The 25,345-nt window shown below is 44.6% G+C and overlaps 1 protein-coding gene across 1 annotated transcript in view; it reads right to left on the reverse strand.

Annotated features, from left to right (window-relative positions):
• Window positions 1-25,345, reverse strand: part of clybl (citrate lyase beta like) — a 152,080-nt gene that overhangs the window by 47,871 nt on the left and 78,864 nt on the right. Inside the window, exons 2-3 of the mRNA XM_055879056.1 lie at window positions 22,684-22,897; window positions 1,818-2,006 (exon numbers count right to left, since the gene is read on the reverse strand). Coding sequence (XP_055735031.1) covers window positions 1,818-2,006; window positions 22,684-22,897 — 403 coding nt within the window. The remainder of the gene's footprint in view (window positions 1-1,817; window positions 2,007-22,683; window positions 22,898-25,345) is intronic.

Below are 25,345 nucleotides of genomic sequence, written 5' to 3' on the forward strand. Positions count from 1 at the left end.
AAACAAGACAAGCGCATCTACTCACGACCGCTCAAGCTGTTAACACAGTCCAGTTAAGAAAAAAAAATCTCTTGCATAGTTTGTTTTGTTTTTCAGTATGTTGCATTGAAAGTGGCTGATATTGTTTAGTCCCGTGTAGCTCAGTTGGTAGAGCATGGCGCTTGCAACGCCAGGGTTGTGGGTTTGTTTCCCATGGGGGGCCAGTACAAAAAGGTATGAATGTATGTACTTGTAAGTCGCTCTGGATAAGAGCGTCTGCTAAATGACTTAAATGTAAAATGTAATGTAAATGCTTTGATTCGATCACAATTGCCAAAGTAAAGGGAAACTTTGATTGGGTTAACAGGGAAAACTCCAGAACGGTGGTCACCAACCTTTTCTGGGTCAAGATCACAGAGTCAAAATCCAAGCAGAGCTCTATCGCTCAGATTTTTTTTTTTTACATGACTTAAAAAACATAAGCCTACGCAACATTAACCAATTAAGAACAGAACTGTAGCAATGAGGTTTGTGCAGTAAGCTATAAGTCCAATACATTATCACCGCATGCTGGCTTTGCTTTCATTTCCCTGCCAGTGAATGCATTGTTGTTCGGGCAATTTAAAAAATAGAAAAATTTCAAAACGTGCTATATGATCACACCGGTAATAGATCCGTTGTTGTATTACTTGTGAAGCACAGCTGAGTGAGCATACATTTAAATAATACACTTTTTTTATTTGACTGGGCTGATGGTGCCTGCATCTGATGGTCAGTCTCAGCGGAGGGAGAGAACAGCTGACTGAAGGTCCCGCCTATCAACATCACTCCGCTCTCCCTTTCCTCCGCTGACCAAAAAAGGACATGGACGTCCAGCTGATTGCGAAATTTGAGTCGCACCTCATTATTTCTGCCTCATGCACAAATTAATGTTGTTACTCCTGTGAACAGAGAAAGTGAAATATTCCTCCATATTAAAAAGAGACCCAAGCCACTAATAATAACAACAACGCAAGCCTATAGATACACTTTCATACCATTCATTACTGCTGCGGTGCTTGTTGTTGCGCTGAGTGGAAAAACACACATTTTACGGTTTATGAAAGTGTTGAATAAAAAGTGTTTAAAGTGCTGAGTAAGAACTTAAACATGAACTCACTCATAAAAACAGCATCTCTTTGCTGTATTCGTTGACAGTCTCACTCCTAGTCATGGTTTTAAACGTTTTGAAATCTCACAGTATCATCTTTGGTGTAGCTTTCTTTTATGCCACTGCAGACACGGTGATCTAAGCCATCCGATTGGCCATGGGTAAGCCTATAGCGCACTTGATTTGCTCTCTGGGCTCACCGGGAAGGCAGTTTGTACCTTCAGACACATTAAATGGTTCAAAATGGCAACAGTTTGTCTACCCGGAGCGCAGAGCAGCTGAATCAGGGGCACATACCACCAACAGTTTTTTACAGAATGTTTGTCGAGATCGACCGATTTGTGACCACTGCTCCAGAAAGTCTAGTGAAGTTCAATCTCGTGCATCGCTCTGTGGGCTGAAATTTCTCTGTGGCAGTCCCGGGGAAGCTGCGTGGCAGTTTCTGGGCTACTGCGCGCACACACATGCAGTTTAGAGGGAACATTGCCCTCCACCAATCTAGCCGCACCAACTCTAGCAGCAGATGGCAAATGATGGAATCCAAGTCACTGCACCGATGTGTCAAACTGGGTTTGACACAGACTGCACACTACAAGACTGTGTTAGCTCACTGAGCCAAAGTCTTAGGTCTCAGGCCATCACTCATGAAGCAAAAACCTCCACACGCACACACATAAAAGACACATACCCATTGCACCTCCGCTGCGTCCTCCACCTTGGGCAGCATCAGGGCTGGAGGCAGAACCTCGGCCTGCAGGATGACCTGTAGGTCAGCATTGGCCAGGCCGCTGGACACTGAGTTGACCCTCACACACTTCTCTGTCCTGCCCAGGTCCAGCTCTGCCAGCATCCTGGGGATGGTCTCCCTTGCCTCTGTCTTGAAAAGGAGACAAAACAAAGAAAATAGTCCATAATTACATAGAATGATGGAGGACGCAGTGGGGAAGAGAGAAGAGAGAGAGAGACAGAGAGAAAGACAGAGAGTAATATGGATGTAGGAGAGATTGAGAAAGAAGGAGAGAGAGGGAGCGAGAGAACAAGAAAGAGAGTAGCTGTCAGCTTTGCACCAGTCCAGCGTTAAGAGAATACGGCAAGATTTTGAGATGTAGGTCGTTTATCTACTTACCCAGAGTCGGAACTCATGGATATCATTTGTATGTCTCTGCGTGCTCTGCTATTGAAGATAGCAAGCATATAGCGCAATTGCTGGAAGTCTCCCGTAACAGTATCCAGGTCCTCTCACATGCAGGTGAATAGACCTAACCAGGGGTTGGAACAAAAATGTTTCCCCATTCGTTTTGTTCTGAACAGAACAAGATTTTTTTGTTCCATTCCACTGTTTCCGACCAGCAAGATAAAGTTCTGAACCAGTTTGAACACCAAAAAAGTACTGGTTTATATTGTTTTTTTTCTGTTACTTTTTAAACCTCTGAAATCTTATTGTTTTACGTTTAGCTTGACATTAAACTACAAATCACGCAGTGCGGATAGAGCAGCTTGCTATGGAGCGGGCAAGCTATAGCGCAATGAGTTGTTAAACATGCGTGATGGAAAAACGAGTGTAGGGCGTGAGATGTAAATTACATGGGCATCTTGTGATGACATATACACTGCTCAAAAAAATAAAGGGAACACTTAAACAACACAATGTAACTCCAAGTCAATCACACTTCTGTGAAATCAAACAGTCCACTTAGGAAGCAACACTGATTGACAATAAATTTCACATGCTGTTGTGCAAATGGAATAGACAAAAGGTGGAAATTATAGGCAATTAGCAAGACACCCCCCAAAACAGGAGTGATTCTGCAGGTGGTGACCACAGACCACTTCTCAGTTCCTATGCTTCCTGGCTGATGTTTTGGTCACTTTTGAATGCTGGCGGTGCTCTCACTCTAGTGGTAGCATGAGACGGAGTCTACAACCCACACAAGTGGCTCAGGTAGTGCAGTTCATCCAGGATGGCACATCAATGCGAACTGTGGCAAAAAGGTTTGCTGTGTCTGTCAGCGTAGTGTCCAGAGCATGGAGTCCCTACCAGGAGACAGGCCAGTACATCAGGAGACGTGGAGGAGGCCGTAGGAGGGCAACAACCCAGCAGCAGGACCGGTACCTCCGCCTTAGTGCAAGGAGGTGCACTGCCAGAGCCCTGCAAAATGACCTCCAGCAGGGCACAAATGTGCATGTGTCAGCATATGGTCTCACAAGGGGTCTGAGGATCTCATCTCGGTACCTAATGGCAGTCAGGCTACCTCTGGCGAGCACATGGAGGGCTGTGCGGCCCCACAAAGAAATGCCACCCCACACCATGACTGACCCATCGCCAAACCGGTCATGCTGGAGGATGTTGCAGGCAGCAGAACGTTCTCCACGGCGTCTCCAGACTCTGTCACGTCTGTCACATGTGCTCATGTGCTCAGTGTGAACCTGCTTTCATCTGTGAAGAGCACAGGGCGCCAGTGGCGAATTTGCCAATCTTGGTGTTCTCTGGCAAATGCCAAACGTCCTGCACAGTGTTGGGCTGTAAGCACAACCCCCACCTGTGGACGTTGGGCCCTCATACCACCCTCATGGAGTCTGTTTCTGACCGTTTGAGCAGACACATGCACATTTGTGGCCTGCTGGAGGTCATTATCCGTCCCATTATGGTGTCTGTGAGCGCAGGGGGTAGATGCCATGTTGTGATGACCAAATTACCTACCACCAAGTTTTGGAGTAGTTAGAAAGTCTAATCCCCTGCTAATGAGAGTAGCTAGCTCCCGGGAGACTTCCAGCAATTGCGCTACGATAACGATATGCTAATAATAATAATGGTATCCATGACTTCGTTTGACTCTGGGTAGATAAAGTAGATAAACAAACGAAATTGAGAAATCGTGCGATATCCCTTTAAAGCTTGACCTAAGCGCAGGGTTGGGGATTTTGTGATCAAATCCTTGTCCTGGATGTGCACCACATTGCTCGGCCTAAAACTACATATTAAATGGTTTTCTATAGTATTGAATAAGTGAAAGCAGGTATTTTATTAACAAACCAGAGATAATAATGGGAGAGTGTTGGGTAAAAACACAAAGATGAATCCTATAATGGCAAGTCGCAATAGACACTCAGATACTTATCAATGTCAGTTCTACCCTATTTCCCAACATAAAAGCTGTAAATGCAGTCTAATCACATTCACCAGACACTTCCGCCCAAATGCGCAAAGAGTCTGGTGGACCAACAGGGCAAACTTGGCCTTTGTTAGCCAATAGAACGATCGAGAGCATAGGCAATGAAGGGGTTTGATTCATCTGGCCCGGGCGAAGGCAGGGAGGGAGAAGCGTCCTCCTCAAATCGAACAGTAATCTGCACTGCTCGGTCATGTTGTCAACAAGGCAGCATGGTGCATCGCCCAGAAACATACAACCCTTTCTGTATAAAATACTTGTTTGAATTTTCAATCTAGTTTTTATTGGTAGGGCAGATAGTGTTATCATAAGCAATCACTTTTGCATGGGAAAACAGAATCCTACTCATTACTAAACGTGCTTAATTACGTCCCTTTTGTTTTGAGCCAACTTCGCCGTCGGACAGAGCGGGGCACCTGGCTCATGCCTGGGAGGCAGCTCGGTTCATAATCGAATGCAATCAACTTTCAGCCCGTGCAAAAAACGCTTACAACGGCGCCCGGGTGAGATTATTCAAACCCCCTCCCTGGCTTAATCTACCAGCCAATCATCTCCCACAACACCTTCCCCCTAACCCGTATCTGTATTCCATACATTTCTTGCCTCCACTTGGAAACACACCTCACAGTTGTGTGATTTGCTCAAATGAAACGACAAATACTTTACTCAGTAAGGTCAGTCCCACTAAGGCCAACTTGAATCATTGATATCCAACACTAGCCTTGGGATGAGGTTATATGCAGCCTGCATTTCACAAAGATAACACAATAACAAAACTAATTTGGGTAAATTGCACTCCGATTTTTATTTGAGACTGTTTTATAGAAAACACATGGACCATTAAACAACATAACAGCTATTGTAAATAGATAGAACATGTTTCATGAAGTGTCTGCCTCTGTTTTCAGAGTATTACATCAATCTAGAGAAAATGGCGTGAACTCATCAAGAGCTATCGGTCTCCCAAAAGAGGGTTGTGACAGTTACGCAACGAGGTACGGCTCACTCTTCATAAATTAGGGTTCAAAAGGCTTTCCTGGTGAAGTCAAGTGATCAGGAAAACTCAGGACCCTAATGATAAGCCTGCACAGCACAGCACACATTGACAGCCTCTCCAGTCCCTTATGAAGTCCCCAAACAAGCAGAGCCATTGTGAAGGGAGGATAAGGAAGAGGGAGGGAGGAGAAAGGAAAGAGAAATCACCAGTCTATACACCTATCTGTGACACAGATATAGCCTGCAGATTCAAACCAGATGGAGGGAGGGAGAGATGGATGGATGGAGGGGGGCAGAGTTGGAAGGCTTTCTGGGAGAAATGTGTTGTAAAATAAGCAACATGAGGAAATGACGGCTTAGGACTTGTCAGGTCAGAGGCGGGGGACTGTGTGTGTGTGTGTGTGTGTGTGTGTGTGTGTGTGTGTGTGTGTGCGCTTGTGTGGATAAGAGAGGTGGTCATTAGCTAGCCTTCTGTGCCTGTCAGATAGAGTGATGACCCTGTTCAATAGACAGATGAAGAGAAGAAGGGGTTATGAGGGGAGAGAGAAACTTGAATGAGCACCTTAGGCCAGGTCAACCTGGTTTCAGAAACTGTACATACATGCTGACACACACAAACACACACTCAAGCACAAAGCCCAACCGTTCTAACCCCACACCAACTATGGGCACTGCGGTAGAGTATTGGATAGGACTGTTGGTTCCTAATGGTGTGTACGGGTCTGGGTCTCCGTTTGACCACTGCTGACCTGCAACTCCACCCACTTCATTATGAGATGTTCACCTCAGAAGGGCCTACTCGCTATCTCTATCTTTACTTGTCCGACGTCACACACACACACGTTTCTTCTCAGTGTGTGCGTGCGCACCGGTGCGGTCGGTCTGTGTGTGTGAGAGACTGTGACTAAGGCATATTCCAGGCTAAGACTGGGAGATCACAGTGCACCCCTTCTCAACTGATGAAATTATCCATCATGTCTCAGCCAAGACGTCAGAATACTGGCAGACGTCCCCTCAAACAGAGACCAGATGACTATGAAATCAGTGCCAACTTTAAAAAATATACTTTGCTGAAGCATTTCATTAACTTAACAATTCATATTAAAAAGTGATGATGATACTCAGAACTGCTTGTACACAGTTCTAGTCACACACACACACACACACACACACACACACACAGCGAGAGAGACAGTGAGACATGCACATGCAGACAAACGCACACAGACAGAAACACAGAGAAACAAAGTACCAGTCAAATATTTTATATTTGCGATTCTTCAAAGTAGCCACCCTTTCCCTTGATTACAGCTTTGCACAGTCTTGTCATTCTCTCAACCACCTTCACCTGGAATGATTTTCCAACACTCTTAAAGGAGTTCCCACATATGCTGAGCACTTGATGGCTGCTTTTCCTTCACTCTGCGATCCAACTCATCCCAAACCATCTCAATTGGGTTGAGGTCGGGTGATTGTGGAGGCCAGGTCATCTGACACAGAACTCCATCACTCTCCTTCTTGGTCAAATAGCCCTTACACAGGATGGAGGTGTGTTGGGTCATTGTCCTGTTGAAAAACAAAATGATAGTGAGACTAAGCTCAAACCAGATGGGATGGCGTATCGCTGCAGAATGCTGTGGTAGCCATGCTGGTTAAGAGTGCCTTGAATTCGAGATAAATCACAGACAGTGTCACCAGCAAAGTACCCCTACAACATCACACCTCCTCCTCCACGCTTCACGGTGGGAACCACACATGCGGAGTACATCCGTTCACCTACTCTGCGTCTCACAAACACACGGCGGTTGGAACCAAAAATTTCAAATTTGAACTCATCAGACCAAAGGACAGATTTCTACCGGTCTAATGTCCATTGCTCATGTTTCTAAGTCCAAGCAAGTCTCTTCTTATTATCGGTGTCATTTAGTAATGATTTCTATGCAGCAATTCGACAATGAAGACCTGATTCACGCAGTCTCCTCTGAACAGTTGATGTTGACATGCGTCTGTTACTTGAACTCTGTGAAGCATTTATTTCAGCTGCAATCTGAGTTGCAGTTAACTCTAATTAACTTATCCTCTGCAGCAGAGGTAACTCTGGGTCTTCCTTTCCTGTGGTGTTCCTCATGAGAGCCAGTTTCATCATATCGCTTGATGGTTTTTGCGACTGCACTGGAGAAACCGGATTGACTGACCTTCATGTCTTAAAGTAATGACGGACTGTCATTTCTCTTTGCTTATTTGAGCTGTTCTTGCCATAATATGGACTATCTCTTTTACCAAATAGGGCTGTCTTCTGTATACCACCCCTACCTTTTCACAACAGAACTGATTGGCTCAAACACATTATGAAGGAAAGATATTCCACATGTTCCACCTGTTAATTGAAATTCATTCCAGGTGACTACGTCATGAAGCTGGTTGTGAGAATGCCAAGAGTGTGCAAAGCTGTCATCAAGACAAAGGATGGCTACTTTGAATAATATCAAATATAAAAATCTATTTTGATTTGTTTAACACTTTTTACTTCCTGATTCCACGTGTTATTTGATAGTGTTGAGGTTTTCCCTATTATTCTACAATGTAGAAAATAGTAAAAATAAAGAAAACCCCTGGAAAGAGTAGGTGTGTCTAAACTTTTGACTGGTAGTGAACAGAGACATCCACTCAGACACAGACTGAGACACACGTCAGCTAGAGAGAAATGGAGACATGAACTGCTGTCTCAGCCTCCCTGCCTAGTGATGCATAGACACTCCTGACCAAACAAAATGAATAGCCACTAGTAAATCAGTTCATCATCAGAAAGCCTCGTTTATAACATTCTCTGATAAAACGCAGACAGGAGATGGGTGAGAGTCTCCAGTGGCCAAGTTCAAGGCTGATATACTGCCGGGCGGTGTGGATAAAACCACTTTCATGTAACAAGAGACGCAGACGGTCTTTCTTTTCTGTACTTTTGTGGCTTTGAGACGGTGCATTACTTCTGAAACAGAGACTCTTGGCTGGCAGGAAAAAGGAGCTCAGTGGACACACAGGAACACCCCCCCCCCACACACACACACCGACCTTACATACCCCCCACACTTCTCTCCTCCATTCCTTTTCTCTCTTTCTTTCTTTCTTGCAAATTGACAGAGGGAACATTCCTGTGGACATGTTCTCTTCTGTGAGCGCCAGTAACTCTGAGCTTGAATAAAGCACTTTGAAACAGGACATCTTTTATATTAATGGACGGCCATCCAACAAGTTTCTTCAAAGCCCCCTCCCCAATCGCCTAGCCTCCCACCGGGTGCTCGCACCAAAACCTCAGCTCTAACTCCTCCTCTGAGTCCCTCCATCATCCTCATCATTAGAGGCTGACGCACACGCAGGCAGGCCGGAGACACACACACACACACACACACACACACACACACACACACAAACACAGATTAGCTTTTTAAGTGTATAACACCTGACCTTTCTATGCGAGAGGGCAGTTCTAACACACACACACACAAAGTGTCCTACAGAGTGGTGTGTACGCTACACAGTATGGATGAATATCGCTTTACACACATCACACAAGCCTGAAGACAGACAGGCATGCCCTACAGTCTTCACCTCCTAGGCTGCACCAGTATGTTTTATTGTATCACTCAATATAAAATTGATCTCAATACATTGTTTGTTATAGACTGAAAACAGGGTTGAGTTGGGAGTGTGTGTGTGTGTGTGCGTGTGTGTTGGGAGTCTGAAAATATGATTATGTTTGAGATATCTGGCAACTGTAATATTAAATAAGCTCGACACTGTTGCAAGAAGATTGAAAAAGGGGGCAACTGGCATAAATGTTGTTCTCTCATGAATACTTATATTATATTTAGTTAGAGTTAGAGTAACAGGCCATGAAGAAATGTCTAAAAATAGAATTCTAAATACAGGTGTATTTAACCACTTTCTAAAATGAATGGATTCACATACTAGGCATGAACTTAACTTAAAAGCATTAACGAGCATTATTCTAACCATGCCCCAAAAGCCCGTGGGGTGGGGGGAAGAGAAAGAAAGAAAGAAAGAGAAAGAAAGAACAAAAATCTCAACACAGTAGTTCAGGAACAAATAAGAGAAATAGCAATGAATCTTAGGCCCTTTTGTACGCTAATGAGTTGTTCGGATACAAAACTTGTTGTTGACCAATAGCATTACTGTAAAGTTAACCTCCAATCAGATATCAGACCTACATGATGTAACCGCTGCTTCTCAGAGGCGTAACAATGGGGATTGGCAAAACCAACACAGAGAATGCTGAATTCATAAGACAACACAGAGTCAATTCTTGTATACAGTTGATAAGAAGAATCATTTTGGGGCTAACCTACGTACACAGGCATCAAAGTGTAGAGAGCTACTGTAGTTGTTGTATTGTGTGTCTGTGCAAATGTGTTCATGTGTATGTGTGTGTGTGTGTGTGTGTGTGTGTGTGTGTGTGTGTGTGTATGAAGTCGAACGTGTGTGTGTGTGCAATTGTGTGTGAACAAAGCAACGAGTCATCCTGTACATCGTAGTTTTTTTCTCTCCTGAGGCCTGGCATTTTGTTTCCTGCTGTGACGACCCGCAATGCCATTTAAAATGAGCTCAGGTGAAGGACAGCCTGCCTTTGTGTGTGTGTGTGTGTGTGTGTGTGTGTGTGTGTGTGTGTGTGTGTGTGTGTGTGTGTGTGTGTGTGTGTGTGTGTGTATACAGTGCCTTCGTTAAGTATTCAGTTCCCTTGATTTTTTCCACGTTACAGCCTTATTCTAAAATGGATTTACATTTTTTTTTGTCAGCAATCTACACCCAATACCCCATAATGACAAAGCGAAAACAGGTTATTAGAAATGTTTGCAAATGTATTAAAAATAGTATTCAGTATTCAGACCCTTTGCTATGAGACTCGAAGTTGAGCTCAGGTGCATCCTGTTTCAGTTGATAATCTGATGTTTCAACAACAATCAAACAAGCTAAGCGTCAGTACAGAGACAAAATTCAACGGCTCAGACATGAGAGGTATGTGGCAGGGTCTACAATTAATCACGGACTACAAAAAGAAAACCAGCCCCGTCGCGGACCACAATGTCCTGCTCCCAAACAAACTAAACAACTTCTCTGCTCGCTTTGAGGACAATACAGTGCCAACGACACGGTCCGCTACCAAAACCTGCCGGCTCTCCTTCACCGCAGCCAACGTGAGTAAAGCATTTAAACGTGTTAACCCTCGCAAGGCTGCCAGCCCAGACGGCATCCCATGCCGCGTCCTCAGAGCATGCGCAGACCAGCTGGCTGGTGTGTTTACGGACATATTCAATCAATCCTTATCCCAGTCTGCTGTTCCCACATGCTTCAAGAGGGCCACCATTGTTCCAGTTCCCAAGAAAGCTAAGGTAACTGAGCTAAACGACTACCGCCCCATAGCACTCACCTCTGTCATCATGAAGTGCTTTGAGAGACTAGTCAAGGATCATATCACCTCCACCCTACCTGACACCCTAGACCCACTCCAATTTGCTTACCGCCCCAATAGGTCCACAGACGACGCAATCACAATCACACTGCACACTGCCCTAACCCATTTGGACAAGAGGAATACCTATGTAAGAATGCTGTTCATCGACTACAGCTCAGCATTTAACACCATAGTACCCTCCAAACTCGTCATTAAGCTCGAGACCCTGGGTCTAGACCCCGCCCTGTGCAACTGGGCCCTGGACTTCCTGACGGGCCACCCCCAGGTGGTGAGGGTAGGAACCAACATTTCCACCCCGCTGATCCTCAACACTGGGGCCCCATAAGAGTGCGTTCTCAGCCCTCTCCTATACTCCCTGTTCACCCATGACTGCGTGGCCATGCACGCCTCCAACACAATCATCAAGTTTGCGGACGACACTGCAGTGGTAAGCTTGATTACCAACAACGACGAGACAGCCTACTGGGAGGAGGTGAGGGCCCTCGGAGTGTAGTGTCAGGAAAAAAACCTCTCACTCAACGTCAACAAAACAAAGGAGATGATCGTGGACTTCAGGAAACAGCACAGGGAGCACCCCCCTATCCACATCGATGGGACAGTAGTGGAGAAGGTGGAAAGTTTTAAGATTCTTGGCGTACACATCACAGACAAACTGAAATGGTCCACCCACACAGACAGCGTGGTGACAGCGCCTCTTCAACCTCAGGAGGCTGAAGAAATTTGGCATGTCACCAAAAACACTCACAAACTTTTACAGATGCACAATCGAGAGCTTCCTGTCGGGCTGTATCACTGCCTGGTACGACAACTGCTCTGCCCACAACCGTAAGGCTCTCCAGAGGGTGATGAGGTCTGCACACGCATCACCGGGTGCAAACTACCTGCTCTCCAGGACACCTACACCACCCGATGTCACAGGAAGGCCTAAAAGATCATCAAGGACAACAAACACCCGAGCCACTGCCTGTTCACCCCGCTATCATCCAGAAGGCGAGGTCAGTACAGGTGCATCAAAGCTGGGACCAAAAGAATGAAAAACAGCTTCTATCTCAAGGCCATCAGACTGTTAAACAGCAATCACTAACATTGAGTGGCTGCTGCCAACTTACTTACTCAATCTCTAGCCAATTTAATAATAAAAAAATGGATGTAATAAATGTATCACTAGTCACTTTAAACTATGCCACTTTATATAACGTTAACATACCCTACACTACTCATCTCATATGTATATACTGTACTCTATACCATATACTGCATCTTGCCTATGCCGTTCAGCCATCGCTCATCCATATATATTTTTAGGTACACATTCTTATTCATTCCTTTACACTTGTGTGTATAAGGTAGTTGTTGTGAAATTGTTAGATTACTTGTTAGATATTACTGCATGGTCGGAACTAGAAGCACAAGCATTTCGCTACACTCACATTAACATCGGCTAACCAATTGTATGTGACCAATATCATTTGATTTGATTTGATTTTTATTGGAGTCCACCTGTGCTAAAATCAATTGATTGGACATGATTTTCTGTCTATATAAGGTTCTACAGTTGTCAGTGCATGTCAGAGCAAAAACCAAGCCATGAGGTCAAAGGAATTGTCCGTAGAGCTCAGAGACAGGATTATGTCGAGGCACAGATCTGGGGAAGGGTATCAAAACATTTCTGCAGCATTGAAGGTCCCCAAGAACACAGTGGCCTTCATCATTCTTAAATGGAAGAAGTTTGGAACCACCTAGACTCTTCCTAGAGCTGGCCACCGGGCTAAACTGAGCAATCGGGGGAGAAGGGCCGTGACCAAGAAAGGGAGGTGACCAAGAAACCGATGGTCACTCTGACAGAACTCTACAGTACTTCTGTAGAGATGGGAGAACCTTCCAGAAGGACAACCATCTCTGCAGAACACTAATCAGGCCTTTATGGTAGAGATGTCAAAGGTGCAAAAGTACTGAATACTTACAGTACCAGTCAAAAGTTTGGAAACACCTAATTCAAAGTTTTTTCTTTATTATTACAATTTCCTACTTTTTAGAATAATAGTGAAGACATCAAAACTATGATATAACACATATGGAATCATGTAGTAATCCACAAATTGTTAAACAAATTAAACAAAACCGCCCTTTGCCTTCATGACAGCTTTGCACACTCCTGGCATTCTTTCAACCAGCTTCATGGGGTAGTCACCTGGGATACATTTACATTTACATTACATTTAAGTCATTTAGCAGAAGCTCTTATCCAGAGCGACTTACAAATTGGTGCATTCACCTTATGATATCCAGTGGAACAACCACTTTACAATAGTGCATCTAACTCTTTTAAGGGGGGGGGGGTTAGAAAGGATTACTTTATCCTATCCTAGGTATTCCTTAAAGAGGTGGGGTTTCAGGTGTCTCCGAAAGGTTCATGCTCTACAACATTCGCAGAGTACGACCCTGCCTCACGCAGGAAGCGGCGCAGGTCCTAATCCAGGCACTTGTCATCTCCCGTCTGGATTACTGCAACTCGCTGTTGTCTGGGCTCCCTGCCTGTGCCATTAAACCCCCACAACTCATCCAGAACGCCGCAGCCCGTCTGGTGTTCAACCTTCCCAAGTTCTCTCACGTCACCCCGCTCCTACGCTCTCTCCACTGGCTTCCAGTTGAAGATCGCATCCGCTACAAGACCATGGTGCTTGCCTACGGAGCTGTGAGGGGAACGGCACCTCCGTACATTCAGGCTCTGATCAGGCCCCACACCCAAACAAGGGCACTGCGTTCATCCACCTCTGGCCTGCTCGCCTCCCTACCTCTGAGGAAGTACAGTTCCCGCTCAGCCCAGTCAAAACTGTTCGCTGCTCTTGCACCCCAATGGTGGAACAAACTCCCTCACGACGCCAGGACAGAGGAGTCAATCACCACCTTCCGGAGACACCTGAATCCCCACCTCTATAAGGAATACCTAGGATAGGATAAAGTAATCCTTCTGACCCCCCCCCCCCCCCCTTAAAAGATTTAGATGCACTATTGTAAAGTGGCTGTTCCACTGGATATCTTAAGGTGAATGCACCAATTTGTAAGTCGCTCTGGATAAGAGCGTCTGCTAAATGACTTAAATGTAATGTAAATGAAAAACAAATGATATTCCCACTAAGTGCAAACCAGATGGGATGGCGTATCGCTACAGAATGCTGTGGTAGCCATGCTGGTTAAGTGTGCCTTGAATTCTAAATAAATCACTGACAGTGTCACCAGCAAAGCACCCCCACACCTTCACACCTCCTCCTCCGTGCTTCACGGTGAGAACCACACATGTAGAGATCATCCGTTCCCCTACTCTGCATCTCACAAAGACAAACTAAAAATCTCAAATTTGGACACATTAGACTAAAGGACAGATTTCCACTGGTCTAATGTCCATTGCTCGTGTTTCTTGACCCAAGCAAGTCTCTTATTCTTATTGATGTCTTTTAGTAGTGACGCAGTCTCTTCTGAACAGTTGATGTTGACATGCGTCTGTTACTTGAACTCTGTGAAGCATTTATTTGGGCTGCAATCTGAGGTGCAGTTCTGTATTTGTATTTATTATGGATCCCCATTACTCTTCCTGGGGTCCAGCAAATTTAAGGCAGTTTATTCAATTTTAAAATTGACTATTTCTGGCTGGTAACTCTAATGAACTTATCCTCTGCAGCAGAGGAAACTCTGGGTCTTCCTTTCCTGTGGCGGTCCTCATGAGAGCCAGTTTCATCATAGCACTTGATGGTTTTTGCGATTAGGATTTTCGGATTGACTGATCATGTCTTAAAGTAATGATGGGACTGTCGTTTCTCTTTGCTTATTTGAGCTGTTCTTGCCATAATATGGACTTGCTCTTTTACCAAATAGGGCTATCTTCTGTATTTTTTTAAATTTGACCTTTATTTAACTTCTTATGGATAGGGGGCAGCATTTTCACATTTGGATGAAAAGTGCGCCCAGAGTAAACTGCCTCCTACTCAGTCCCAGATGCTAATATATGCATATTATTATTAGTATTGGATAGAAAACACTCTGAAGTTTCCAAAACTGTTTGAATGATGTCTGTGACAATAACATAACTTATTTGGCAGGCAAAACCCCGAGGACAAACCATTCAGATTTTTTTTTTTGAGGTCACTCTCTTTTCAATGGGTTTTCATTGGGAATCCAGATTTCTAACGGACCTTCCTGCAGTTCCTATCGCTTCCACTGGATGTCAATAGTCTTTAGAAATTGGTTGAGGTTTTTCCTTTAAAAATGAAGAAGTAGCCATGTTTAGAATGAGGCTCGAGTGAAGTGTACTGTTTGTTAGAGACGCGTGACCAGAAAGCATGCTACACTTTGTTTTCCTCTGGTAAATAACACAGATCATCCCGTCTTCAATTTTATCAATTATGTACGTAAAAAAATACCTAAAGTTGTATTATAAAAGTAGTTTGAAATGTTTGGACAAAGCTTACAGGTAACTTTTGTAGTCATGTTGAGCGAGTTGGAACCGGTGTTTTTCTGGATCAAACGCGCCAAATAAATGGATATATATATCGACGGAATGGATCGAACAAAAGGACCATTTGTGATGTTTATGGGACATATTGGAGTGCCAACAGAAGAAGCTCGTCAAAGGTAAGGCATGAATTAAATCTTTATTTCTGCGTTTTGTGTCGCGCCTGGAGGGTTGAAATATGATGGTCTGTGATCGTTTGCTGGGGTGCTATCCTCAGTAAAGCATTTTTGAAATCGGACACGTTGGCTGGATTCACAACAAGTGTAGCTTTAATTTGGTATATTGAATGTGTGATTTCATAAGTTTAAATTTTATAGTAATTTATTTGTATTTGGCACTCTGCATTTTCACTGGATGTTGTTCAGGTGGGACGCTAGCGTCCCACATATCCAAGAGAGGTTAATTAGGCAAGTCAGTTAAGAACAAATTCTTATTTTCAATGACGGCCTTGGAACAGTGGGTTAACTGCCTGTTCAGGGGCAGAACGACAGATTTGTACCTTGTCAGCTCGGAGATTTGAACTTGCAACCTTTTGGTAACTAGTCCAATGCTCTAACCACTAGGCTACCTACCGTAAACCACCCCTACCATGTCACAACATAACTGACTGCCTCAAATACATTAAGGAAATAAATTCCACAAATTAACAAGGCACACCTGCTAATTGGAATGCATTCCAGGTGACTACCTCATCAAGCTGGTTGAGAGGATGCCAAGAGTGTGCAAAGCTGTCATCAAGGCAAAGGGTGGCTACTTTGAAGAATATCAAATATAAAATGAATTTTGATTTGTTTAAACACTTTTTTGGTTACTACATGATTCCATATGTGTTATTTCATCGTTTTGATGTCTTCACTATTATTCTACAATGTAGGAAAGAGTAAAAAAAAGAAAAACCTTTGAATGAGTAGGTGTGCCCAAACGTTTGACTGGTACTGTAGCTGGAGAGGTATAGAAGGGGAGGAGGGAAGGGAGAATCCATCCATTCATCCCTCAGTTACACTCCTCTTTTCCCTTCTCCTGCTATCCCTCCTCCTCTCTCCCTGAATCCCATAACATACGTAGCGCGTGGTGATGTAGGAGGGGAAAAAGGGAAGGGAGAATCCATCCATCCATCCTTCCTCTCTTTTTCCAACTCCCTCCATCCCTTCATTCCCTAGCACACATAGCGGTGTGGGGGAGTAAGAATACATCCCTCCCTTCCACTCTTTTTTTCTTCCCTTCCATCGCTCTCTCTCTCCCTCCGTTCAAAAGCACACGTAGCGCCGGGCCGTGGGTCAGCCAGGGAAAACAAAGGGAATGTAACAGGATAATGAGAGAGGGAGAGAGGAACCTCTGTGTTCTCTCTTTCTCAGCGTTTTATGATCCCTCTCTCTTTCTCTGAACCCCTGGCCTCAACCCACAGCATCTGGAGCATGTGTGTGTGTGCGCGCGACGTGTGTGTGTTTCTGTCCCAAGAGACGAGGGCCATAGAGAGGGATGCTAGGAGTACTCGGTATTGTATCACACACAGTGTGCTGAAGAATTGCCCCACACACTATGAGGAAACCCCATCTACTACCATTCCAGAAGAACAATCCAAGCCATAGACAATCATTAAATTGTCTGCACCTTCCACAAATTCTGAGCCTCCACCCTCCCATGGACCACACCCCACACATGACTGTGGCAGGACGCCTGCCGCTTAACCCACACACTGATAGGACTAACACACACACAAGCATACATGACATGCAAGAACGCACAGACAGGTCTGTGACAGGCAGATTGGTTTGGCAAAGACAGGGTGTGTGTATGATCTCGTTGAGGCAGGATCTATTTTCTGGGTGAGCGGCTCAGATTATTTTGTAATTCTTGGCAGGTTGGCTGGGAGTTTCTCGCAACTCTACAAGGCTCACTGAAGAGATCAGGGGCACACATACACACAGATATCAGTGCATGCACAAACACACAGCCGCAGACAAGGGCACGCACACAAGAGACACACACACACACACACACTGAGGATTGATCCCCAAGTGTCCCATCTGTCAAATAAATATTAATTTGACTCTTTTTACTTTTAGAACAAATGTCTCAAACTTCCTCTCTTGACTAACAATATGTGCATTCAAATTAAGTCCTTATTGGAAGACAATTGGCTGCATCATTTATGCTAAACTGAAAACTTTGATGTGTGGACAACAAATTACAATGAATTCTGAGATTAAAAAATATATGACCTAATATCCAAGTGCAATCCATAGCAATGTAACAACTACGTAAGGCACTTCAGAAAGAATTAAGCAAACTATATACGGTACACACAACTTACAATATGATTCTGAAGGCAACACTTCTCACTTCCTACTCGCTGCCACCAGCAGAACTGGAACATAAATAAAATGGACAATAATCAGCTGACACCAAACATTGCATTAAAGACAGTAGCTGTTTTTCTATGTAGCAGATCCAATAATATAGATTAAAGGACAGGGAATTACACCACGCGTTTCCCTACACTATAACATTAACCCAGGTTGGGACAAATTGAATGACTAAGAATGACGCTTGCTGGTGGTAATGGAGAGTGGAGTAAAAATATCATTTGATTTCCTTACGATGTTTACAAGTATGTGCTGTAGTAAAGTGGAGTTGTTTTGACAAAAGTAAAATATGTGTCCTATGCCTAATCTTAGAATACTTTTAGTGAACTGCTACAGAACAAAAAAAATATGGGATCCAATGAGAATTATTTGATTTGGTATACGGTATGTACAGTGCATTCGGAAAGTATTCAGACCCATTAACTTTTTACAAATTTTGTTATCTTACAGCCTTATTCTAAAATGGATTCAATTGTATTTTCCCCTGATCAATCTACACACAATACCCCATAATGACAAAGCAAAAACGTTTTTAGAAATGTTTTTTAATAACATTAACATAAGTATTCAGACCTTTTACTTAATACTTTGTTCAAGCACCTTTGGCAGCGATTACAGTGTCACGTCTTCTTGGGTATGACGCTGCAAGCTTGGCACACCTGTATTTGGGGTGTTTTTCCACTCGTCTCTGCAGAGCCACTCCTGCGTTGTCTTAGCTGTGTGCTTAGGGTCGTTGTCCTGTTGGAAGGTGAACCTTAGCCCCAGTCTGAGGTCCTGAGCGCTCTGGAGCAGGTTTTCATCAAGGATCTCTGTAATTTTATTCGTTCATCTTTCCCTCGATCTGAAAAACATTCCCACAGCATGATGCTACCACCACCACGCTTCACCGTAGGGATGGTGCCAGTTTTCCTCCAGATGTGACGCTTGGCATTCAGGACAAAAAGTTGAATCTTGGTTTCATCAGACCAGAGAATCTTGTTTCTCATGGTCTGAGAGTCTGGAGCTCTGTCAGAGTGACCATCAGGCCCTTCTCCCCCCGATTGCTCAGTTTGGCTGGGCGGCCAGCTCTAGGAAGGGTCTTGGTGGTGCCAAACTTCTTCCATTTAAGAATGATGGAGGCCAATGTGTTCTTGGGGACCTTCAATGCTGCAAAACTTTTTTGGTACCCTTCCCCAGATCTGTGCCTCGACACAATCCTGTCTCGGAGCTCTATGGACAATTCCTTCGACCTCATGGCTTGGTTTTTGCTCTGACATGCACTGTCAACTGTGGAACCTTATATAGATAGGTGTGTGCCTTTCCAAATCCTGTCCAATCAACTGAATTTACCACAGATGGACTCCAATTTCGAGACTCATAGCAAAGGGTCAGAATACTTAGTTTTTTATTTGTAATACATTTGCAAACATTTCTAAAAACCTGTTTTCACTATGTCATTATGAGACGTTGTGTGTCGATTGCTGAGGATTATTCTTTTTTTATCCATTTTAGAATAAGGCTGTAACGTAACAAAATGTGGAAAAAGTCAAGGGGTCTGAATACTTTCCGAAGGCACTGTACACACACGCACAAAGGCAGGCTGTCCTTCACCTGAGCTCATTTTAAATGGCATTGCGGGTCGTCACAACAGGACATAAAATGACTGGCCTGTCTCGTGGCTTTGTGCACACACACACACACACGTTTGGCTTCATACACACACGCATCTCCATGCACATACTCATAAACACGTTTGCCCACACACACACAATACAACAACAACAGTAGCTCTCTACAGTTCCAGATGCCTGTGCAGGTCAGCCCCGAAGTGACTCTTCTTATCAACTGTATCCAAGAGGAGCTAGAAACACAAACATTTCGCAACACCCGCAATAACATCTGCTAAACAAGTGTATGTGGCCAATAACATTTGATTTGATTTGAATTCAGCATTCTCCGTGTTAGTCTTGCCAACCCCCATTGTCACGCCTCTGAGAAGCAGCGGTTAACTTTACAGAAATACTATTGGTCAACAACTCCGTTTTTGTATCCTAACATCTCAGATGCTTATAAAAGGGTCTAAGATTCATTGTTCTATAAGCTCTATATTTTAAATGTTTCATACATTTGCAAAAACGTCTAAAATAACATAATCCATTTTATAATAAGTCTACGGTAAAAACTTGTGGAAAAAGGGAACAGGTTTGAATACTTTCCGAGTGCACTGTATATATCCCAAATCTGTCATTCACTGTGCGTCTTCCATATTCACATGGATGACGTGACTAAATCATTACGGTGGACAATATTAGGCATTGTGAAGAGTAACATTTGGATGACAAGATGCATTGACTATAAAACAACTTTTTGTTCAAACACTTTTCTTTACAAATCAAAAAGGAACTGTGTGTGTGTGTGTGTGAGTGAGAGAGAGAGAGAGTGAGCGAGAGAGAGAGAAAGAGAGGAGCAATTCAGAGCAAGAGCGCTGGTCACCATGTTTGTGTTATGTGGCAGTCACTACCACCACCTGCAGGAGAGTGCATCAGATGACACAGAAAGACAGACACACGCACCAAAACCTAACCAAAGACATCCTCACCCCTGGTCTCTGCCAATAGCCTACAGCCTTGTTTTAAGCTAATGAAACCAGGGCCATTTTATATCTCAGAGTTAGTCTTTTTCTAACCCATCAAAATGGGCAATGTGTGTATATGTGTGTGTGTGTGTGTGTGTGTGTGTGTGTGTGTGTGTGTGTGTGTGTGTGTGTCTATGCGTGTGTCTGTCTGTGCATCCGTGCTCGTGTAAGATATATATATATATAAAATATTGTGTGTGTGTGAAGTTGCTCCCTTCCGGCGCAGCCACACCACCCTACCATCTGGCGAAGGAAATGGAGTGTGAAGTACAGTATAGTTTTGGACCAGGCTCTGTTTCAGAGGCTCAGCAGTTAGTTCATTAGTTCCAAACTTCCAGGGATTACACAGAAAATCTCAACGGAGGGGAGGGATGGAGAAGTGAAGGAGATAGGAGGCCAACAGGGGAGAGCGAGACGTCAGGAGGAACGCTAGCCTATAGGGTACGAAGAGAAGGTACCAAGGGGGGGATGAAAGAGACAGGTGTAGCCGTCAGCTCCACTACAGGGTTTCAGCTTGCCCTCCTCCACCTCATCCCCCTCTTCTCCTCCTTCCCACTGATCTTACAGATATGATGATATGCGTAATAGTGTTAGTGCGGTCAGCCTTGTCTTCCCCCCACTATTTCCCTCCTCCTCTCCTTCTCTCTAGACTTTTACTCCTCTCCCCCTCCTCTCTGTTTCTCTCCTCTCAGGGTAGCAGTTAGCAGGCTCTGGGCAGCTCTCTTTCACTCCGTCTGTCAGTCGGGCAAGAACAGGGGCAGCGTGGGGGCCTGGCATCGGTTGGCACGGCGACAGGCCCGCTGTGCCGTTGTCATGGTGAAGGTAATCGCAGCGAGGGTTAGCGGGCGAGCGTAGCGACTGTAGCTAACAACGTCGACAGAGAGACAAACAGGAAGGCCGGATAGCTTAGCTCTCTGGTGTAACAATGTTACACCATAATAGGTTAGCGGCGAGCTTGGTTGATTCTCAAAGCTGATGATTGTGACAATATGTCTTCTGCGGTCTTCCTTCACTCACCACTTAGCGTTTTCACAGATTGAACGGATTCTTTAAAACAATATTAGAGGGAAAAATATCTAACTCATGAATGCATTCAATGGCAAAATGTCATTATCAGTTCTGCAGCATTAATTGGCGGTGTAAAATGGACGCCTGCACGCACACACACGAGAAGTGTAATTTAGCCCCGTAGGAAAATAAAGCGTCCTGTCTGAAGGTATACAACAAAACCCCCCACGGATTTCCAATTGCCACAATGCACAAAGCAGCTGAGAGAGTGGGAAGTGGAAGACAGGGAGCCGGGGAGAAAAAGGTGCCTTTAAGTAAAGCGTTAATAACTCATTTCAACGTAGTACTAACATAGCAAATAAATCATATATCACAGGGTTTGCCGCATTATGGACGTTTTTTTTTTTTAAAGCTTAACATATGGTCGTGACAATTGACTGAATCCTGCTCCGACTCGGGAGCGCTGTTGTGGAGCGTTAGGCCGTCACCAGAACAGAAGGGGGGACAGTAATGGGATTAGTAGGAAGGCGATTCTCGGAATACAATACTATTTTTCCATGGTTGGCTGTGTGTGTGCGCGCACGCGTGTGTGTACACAATGCCACATTCCTCTCCACCTCTTCCACACAAAGACATAAAGCTTGTTGTTTCTAAACACTGACATCCTTATTAACAGGCTCACGGCTGTTTGACCTGTCAGTCACACTACTCCTTTTTTAGTTTATTCCCTTTCGACAGAAACCGTCTGAGCCATATCAATCATCTTTATTATCATGACTTAAAAACCTTTTCCCCTTCTCTTCTCCGACCAATCGTGATTTCATGGGGTGGGCAGGGGAGGCCGACGGGTCCAATGGGGAAGCCGTGTGGGCAGGATAAGAATGCTTTTGAACCTGCTGCATCTGCTGGCTTCCTGCTGCTTGCCCAGTTGGGACTCAGTGGGATGTGGTCACCTTGTTTTAAAGGCAGGGGATAGGGGGGCCGGCAGAGGCCTTTGTGGTATTGTAATGGGGTGAAATTAGCTTGTTTTAAGCATCTCTTTTAGGTCATTCTCTTATTCACCACTGATTAAGGCCTGGCAGCACCTGGCTGACCGAGAGAGTGAGCTGGAATTAAGATTTTAGCCAAGGTGGAAGCTGACACACACACTTGGAGATGGTTGTGCAAGTGTGTGTGTGTCATGCAAGGTACAAGTGTGTGTGTGTGTGTGTGTGTGTGTGTGTGTGTGTGTGTGTGTGTGTGTGTGTGTGTGTGTGTGTGTGTGTGTGTGTGTGTGTGTGTGTGTGTGTGTGTGTGTGTGTGTGTGTGTGTGTGTGTGTGTGTGTGTGTGTGTGTGTGTGTGTGTGTGAGAGAGAGAGATGCCTGTGTGTGAGTGTGCACACCCATATGTGTCTAACAGTACCTTCTTGCTGAGGGCCACTCCATCCTCACAGTCCAGTACGACACAGTCTAGGCCGCGCAGCGATGCCAGTTTCCTCAGCTTCCTCTCGTCATTGCCGGGGCAGTAGAGCACGGCGCGCCGCGGCACATATCTCAGGTTGGTACAAGCTACGTGATGGCTGCGACATCCACCACGACACCACGGCAAAGCCACAGACAGGAACCAGCGAGTGTCCCTGGCAAACAAAGGGTCATTTAAATGTATAGGCCTATTTGTAGAAACACACGTGCACGTGCCGCCCACATGCACAAGTGTACGCTGCAACACTAATTATAAAACAAAGTCAAACAAACATAACCTGTTATAACTGCCGTACATGGATGTCTCAGCACACTGTAGAAGTGGAGGTCGTTTTGTGTTCAATCCCCATTGACAATGACCTTGCCCCAGAATTAAGAGCCATACAATTGGAAAGGGACATTCCTGAAAGTTCTGGTTTCCTTTCCTAACCCTCGTTGGAAAACCTTAGCTGTTTCCCTTTTGGTTCTCCATTCAAGTGAATGAGCTGTGTTGACCTGGGCTTTGAAAGCCTTTACCAGTGACAAGATCACAAACATATGCAAATGCTCGCCAGTAGGGCTTAGCACACCCAGCTGAATACACGTATTAAAGACAGTGTGTGTGTGTGTGTGTGTGCGTGTGTGTGTGTGCGCACATGTATGCATGCAAGTGCTTGTGTGTGTGTGTACTATAAAGTTTGGACAACACAGCAAATCTTCATAGAATGTCCTAGAATCAGAGGCTGGCTCTAGCAAACAGAAGAGACTATACAAACACCACAGAACCTATGGAGAGACACGCAGTCTCTCACATACATTTAGCAATGTTTAGATAGGCTCCGCTGCCTACAAACTAGCACACATTTAACCACACACATGTACGCAAAACACACACGCAAAATCCACCATGTAAAAAAATCCACCACCACACACACTCTTTTTAGTCAGTCAGTCACACACCAATAAATCACAGTTATGACACACAGCACACACTCGTCACATCTTAATTATTGTTCTGTCGCTCGGGCTGCTCAAACTATTAGCCCTAATGAATGGCCTAAATGATTAGGATCACATAGATCTAATTACAGTAGGAAACAGCCTCTCTGCTGTCACTGCAGTCTCCCTAAACCTCCAAGGTCCTCTCCAAGGGATCAAATTTATAGAAAGCGAGAAGAAAGGGAGAGAAGAGGGGGATATGGTGCTCCTTGTAAAAAGGAAGAGGGAAGCCTTCTCTTTTCTACTCTTTTGTTCTCCTTAAAGGTGCTAAAGTCCTTTTAATAGCCACTTAAGCCCATCGACCATGCTTATGAATGCCCTGCAGAATCAATTTGAGGACCTAATCTGGAGCAGGGGGATGATGCAACTAGAGCAGTGCAAATAAAGCCATTTCAGGTGGGTTTTAGTTCTCTCTCTAGTGGGTCTCAGGTACACATAGAGTAAGGCTCTCTGTGGGGGTCTCCTCGAAAACGCTAGTCTGTTTAGATTTGGTAAGTAACAACATCGCACAAAGGACTAAAGGCTAGAGGGCAGAAGGAAAATGCAAAATAAGCAAGCCTGTGTGAGACATGTGGATTGGGGGGAACAGAGGTAAAGAGGGAGGGTCTTGCTGGATGTCACTTTGGGGGACAAAAAGCTACAGGGCCATATTGACGAAGGAGAAGAGAAAAAAAAAGCTAAATTAGAATGAAAAATGAAGAGGGTGTGGGGGATGGAGGAGGGAGGTAGAGGTCAGACGGGGGGGTGAGGGATGGAGGGGGGGTGGTTGTTGAGACCCAAATGAAGTCCTCTCCATTCAGTACAGACCGCTCTGGGGTGAATGGTTACAGAGACATTTTAAGTGCCCACTTGAAAGGCAAATAAATTATAATGTAAGTGAGGGACGCTTACCAGAAGATGTTGGCGGTAATTAAGGAATAGATTTCATAAATTTAAAAAAAAAAAAACTACAGAGAGGGGGAAAGAGCAGAGAGAAAAGGAGGAGGGAGAGAAAAGTGAGAGGAGAGAAGAAAGAGAGGGAGAGAGAAGGGGCCCTTTTATGTGGAGTCACCAGAGACAGAAGAGGAGTGGGAGACCAGATCAGCTGACACAGAGGTCAGACACCACACTCAGCATTTCTCAAATCTCTCCCTTTTCTTCTTTCCATTGTTCGCTCTCTCTTCCCCCCTTTAAGCTCAGTGCAGGGAGGCTGCCGTCGCAGTAACCCGGCGACAGCAAGAGGGAAGAGGGGAAAGGTGAGGTCAGTGAGATAGATATGTGACCCGTTTTCAGGTATGTCGCAAGTCACGACTTCACAGGAGAGCCATTAAAACAAGGTTTGCTTTATTTGATGGTCCGATCACATTATGATAGGACCATTAAATAAAGCAAACCCTTTTTAGCCCAAACTGTAGGAGAAAGCGGGACGTGCACTGGGAAGACCAGTGTTAGTTACCCTCAGCGTTTAGACAGTGTGAATTAGCCTACTGGTTTCAATGCAGCGGGTGCTTGATCAATAGTACAGTATGGCACACCTGTGCCTGTGTGCGCAATAGCAGGTTAAAGCATACAGATGTAGGATCTTAATTTGATCACCCTATTGCAAGAAACTGTTCTGAAATGCAGAAATGTATCAATCCCTACAA

Source organism: Salvelinus fontinalis, chromosome 23, assembly GCF_029448725.1.
Source record: "Salvelinus fontinalis isolate EN_2023a chromosome 23, ASM2944872v1, whole genome shotgun sequence".
Classification (NCBI taxonomy): domain Eukaryota; kingdom Metazoa; phylum Chordata; class Actinopteri; order Salmoniformes; family Salmonidae; genus Salvelinus; species Salvelinus fontinalis.